General features: G+C 36.6%; 1 protein-coding gene across 1 annotated transcript; it reads right to left on the minus strand.

Moving 5' to 3' along the window:
* Window positions 1–1,422: 1,422 nt before the first annotated feature.
* Window positions 1,423–4,176, minus strand: LOC18052619 (receptor-like protein EIX2). Its single transcript, XM_006447025.1, has one exon. It carries the CDS (start codon window positions 4,174–4,176, stop codon window positions 1,423–1,425), a length of 2,754 nt encoding a protein of 917 aa, XP_006447088.1.
* Window positions 4,177–4,722: the final 546 nt, after the last annotated feature.

The following is a 4,722-nucleotide window of genomic DNA, read 5'->3' on the forward strand; positions in this document are numbered from 1 at the left end:
CATCCACGAGGCGCCACCCAGATGAAAAACAATTCATCAAGTTGACATGTTACAACCTATGAATTTACTAAACTTAAGACTCTCACTTATAGTTTATCACCATATAGTTTACTCAACCTTAGACTGAATCTACTTCTCTTGAATAATTGTTACACCTCTTGATCCACGATTCTCAAGGCACTTCGCAAAGTGATCAATAACAATTCTTCAATTCTTCAATGTCTAGTGATTCAAGATCCACATAGACTCTCCATAGAGATGAAAAGAAGATAAATAAATAAATAAATCAACACAATATTATGCGCCAAATCTGGATTCTCTAAGGAGGAGGCTGTATTTTGCTTCTCTACTTTATACTCTATGTTGCGCGTGCCTTCAATTGTGAAATACCTCTCTTTATATAGGTATTAGGGTTTCACAAAAATAGCAAGTCTTAAAAGACTTGGATTCTTTCCAAATAAGAGTTTATTTCCTCTTATAATTCCCATGAATCTGAATAGGAATAAATCTGATCTTCTTGCCTTGCTTGTCTCCCAAGAAATATCTAGAGCATTTAATGAACTTCCCATTTGAACCAATTTCTTGCTCTAAATAGATTTCATGCACCAATTATAGAATCCCATCATTAATAGACTTTCTAAATCAGACATCTAACTAAATTAGGAAACAAATATCCCTAATAAATTAGAATCTCACTAAATTAGGGAATTAATAAATTAATTCCTATTGCAAGATATGTAATAAATAAAATTTCAATTTAACTAGACTTGCCATCAGATGTCAACTCTATAAATAATTGGCTTAACACCATTAAATTTCAACCTTTTCAGTTGCTTTTTCATCAAGAACAACTTTCTTTTGTTCAATGTATATAGGCATAAACATATCAATTACCTTGGGGAAATTATCTTCAAGAATAATTCTTGAGCCTTTAACTCGAATTGGCAAAATCATTTCAATTATATCATCTTCACGAACAGTTGGTGTCTCTTCAACTTGAGCTTCTTGCACAATTTTAACCATATCATTAGATATAAAACTCAAATTAGGAATATGCATTTACCTCTTTATTGGAAACATAATGCTTATTTGAAATCTTTTTAAAAGAAGTTTTTGTGACATTATGCTTCCTACATCATATTTATTATATGATTGAGAATAAAGGAAAGGTTGATATCAAATGAAAGTATACATATTGAAGATCATCAGATAACAAAATTAATATTCTTGTAGTTAGAAACTTACTCAGTATTATAAGTTTATTTTTTTCACAGAAGGATTGAAGCATTACGAAAAGTTTATCTTTATCACAAAACACTTGCAGTATTACAACAAATTTACTAATACTTCTAAGCCTTGAAGTTCTAAACATTGCTGAATAGAAGCAATTACTCATCTTTGCACATATTTGGTAACTTCAGATCAGGTTTCCCCAGCTCCATTCTTCTCCGACATTTTCCTCTTCAGACGAACAACACTTAATGCCAAAAATGTGAGAAGCTGATCCTTTATTTTGTCAAAAAACTGAAAATAAGCGTATCTCCAAGACTTCTTGATGATCAAAGTGCCACAAACTCCCCAAAATCCCATGATGAAACCTAGTCCCACGCTAACAAAGAGCCATAGCTTGTCATGCCCGTTTTCATCTTCCTTATCTTCATCTGCACCAGGAATCTGCGGTGTTCCATCAATTTCAGAGCACCTTTTTGGTAATGGAACACCACAAAGTGCTAGATTACCCTCATAAATTGATGGATTAATGAGGGTTTGAAATTGGTTGGCAGTTGGTATTTCTCCGGACAAGTTGTTGAATGATAGGTTCAAGAAACTCAAGAATCTAATTGAAACCATGCTTGGAGGAATAGAACCAGAAAGCTTGTTTCTGGATAGATCTAAAGATTCCAACCATTCCAATTTTCCTATCTGTGTTGGTATTTTTCCTACCAATTGATTCCCTGACAAGTTCAAGGTTCCCAAATGAAGAAGGCTTGTAAGCTCTACCGGCATCTCTCCTGATAGATTGTTCCTTGAAAGATCCATGAGGTTTACCAGGTAAAGTGTTTGTTGGTATACATATTGAGTTCCTTTTATAGCCACTTGCAAACTTCCCTGGTATATTTCTGTATCTGGTGGTTTAACTTTCATAGCACTGAAGTCTCCTACACAGTGAGGAATGGGTCCCGAGAGGTTATTATGGGACAGGTCCAATATGTGAAGAGCAGAAAGCTTGCACAATTCAGAAGGAATGGTTCCATTGAAGTGGTTGGATCGCAGACGTAAAATTGACAATGATGGCATGCTTTCTCCTATCCAAGCTGGAATGTTGCCAGAGAGTTGATTCTCACCAAGATCAAGACTATCCATCAGCGAGCAATTTTTCAGTGAAGGAGGAATTTCTCCAGAAAGATGATTGTTAGAAAGTACTAAGAACCTGATCGTAAGAAGAGAACCTATTGATTCCGGAATTTCACCGGAAAAATTATTCTTTGTCATATCTAGAATATACAGGGAAGATATGTTCTTTAAAAATTGAGGAATCCCACCGGACAAATTATTGTTAGAAATGACCAATGTTAGTAATTGCTTTAGATTGCCTACGGACTGGGGAATGCTACCATTTAGAGAGTTAAAAGAGATATCTAAGTCTGTTAGGAATGGCGTTTTTTGGCCTAAGTCGTTAGGAATTGGCCCAGAAAACAAATTGTCCCTCAAGTACAGCTTCGTCAGATTGGATGACCAGAGAGGGAGAGGACCCTCGAATCTGTTTGAACTCAAATCAACAGAGCCTGGAAACCGAAAGACCAAGGTATTTGGAATTCTTCCACTCAAATGATTACCCCCAACATCTAGCTCATCTAGGGTCAGGTTTAATTGCCAGAACCAACTCGGTAGGGTGTCAGAAATACTGGCACCGTTAAGGACCAAAGTTGTTAGTTCAGTTTGATTTCGAAGCCATGTTGGAAATTTTGGACCCAATTGGTAGTATCTAATGACAAGGTATCGGAGTTTAAAAGGGGGAATCCAATCAAAACTAATGTTGAAAGACAAAGAACTGTTTGACGTTTTAATTAAAGATAGTTCTTCTAGGCTTGTGAGGTTCCTAAGATGAGCTTCAGTTATGAACCCTTCCCATTGGTTATCAGAAAGCTCTAACACTCTGATTGCTGAGAGCTGCCCAAAACTTTCTGGGAATTTCCCATTCATTTGATTACTTGTGAGGTACAATTCCTCCAGAAAGGTTAAGTTTCCAATTGATGGTGGAATTGAACCTAGAAAAGAGTTGTACCAAAGTTCAAGGTATCGTAAATTCTTAAGATATCCTAAAGAAATAGGAAGATTACCGGTTAGTTGATTGTATCCTAACTCTAGTCTCGCTAATGAGCTGCTATTAATACATTCAGATAAACCATCAATAAAATCACTCACCTCACCTCTGAATTGGTTTAAGGAAAGCTTCAATGTTTGCAAATTGCATAGAGTTCCCAAATTTCTGGATAGCTGGCCTTCAAGGAATGAATTTCCAGACAAATCAAGCAGTTGGAGAGAATTCAAGCTGGCAAATCCATCTGGGATGTCGCCTTGAAGATCGTTGGAGTTGAGATCAAGACTTAAAAGGTTAGTGATGTTGAACAACCAGTGAGGTATCGTGGAGTTGAAACCATTGTTGGAGAGGTCAAGCACTTGAAGGGATGTGAAGTTTAGAGATGGAAAATGGATAGGTAGAATGGGAAGATTACTATTGGGCAAGTGCAACTCAACAATAGAAGGCAGCTTACTAAAAATTTCTAGCCAATATGCTGCAGTGTTGCTAAGATCTACCCCTCCCAAGTTAAGGTATTTCAAGGAAGAAAGACCAGAAAGCCATCCAAGGCCTATTTGATTTGATTGATCAAGAAAGTTATTGAGATCAAGGTAAAGCAAATTTGAGAGGTTTCCAAGACTTTGAGGAATAATCCCACTGAAAAATGAGCCAGATAAATTGAGATATCTCAGTTCCTTTAGTGATCCAATGAATTCTGGAAGTTGGACACCTTTAAAATTATTCAGGCTCAAGTCTAAGTATTCCAAATCTTTCAATTGAAGCAGAGAAGGACTAATCTCACCCCTCAATTCATGAACTGCATCATCTTCGTATGAGTCAAAACTGTCTCGAAATGGGTTGTTGAGATTAAGCATGATGATGCTTCCAGTTCTGTTGTTGCAGCCTACTCCTTTTCAGCTACAACAATCTTCTCCAACCCAAGACAAGAGCCGACCTGAAGGGTCTGTAAGGTTTTGTTTGAACTGGAGTAGTGCTTCCCTCTCAACTTCTTTGCAGCCTGAACCAAGGGAATGTTGAGAAAAACTAAGTTGAATGGTTTGTGGGAGCAAAATTCCTGACAACAGCAGAAGAGAAAGCAGTGCAAAGGAAGCACTATTTTCATTACCCATGTCAGCAGTATGCAACAGAATGCTATTTTTGGAGATAGAGATATGCAACTCATGCTACTATATATATAGTCCTATGACTCAACTGGGCTGCCAGCCTTCTAATTGTCTTCTCAAATAGTAATATTTTTGCCAATGAAAGTGGATTTGACTTTATGAAAGATACTGAAAATGATAAAATGCAAATGAATATGGGCTCTCCGAAATGTCCACATAAATTGATGCTGATAGATATAATATAAAGAAGTAAGACCAAATCCTTGGAAGTAAAAATTGGAAATAATTGTTGAGTCA

The sequence above is a fragment of the Citrus clementina genome, unplaced genomic scaffold (assembly GCF_000493195.1).
Source record: "Citrus clementina cultivar Clemenules unplaced genomic scaffold, Citrus_clementina_v1.0 scaffold_2, whole genome shotgun sequence".
Taxonomy (NCBI): Eukaryota; Viridiplantae; Streptophyta; class Magnoliopsida; order Sapindales; family Rutaceae; genus Citrus; species Citrus x clementina.

Coding starts and splice junctions, on each gene's coding strand:
- LOC18052619 (XM_006447025.1), bottom strand. CDS start 4,176: ATGCTTAATCTCAACAACCCATTTCGAGACAGTTTTGACTCATACGAA.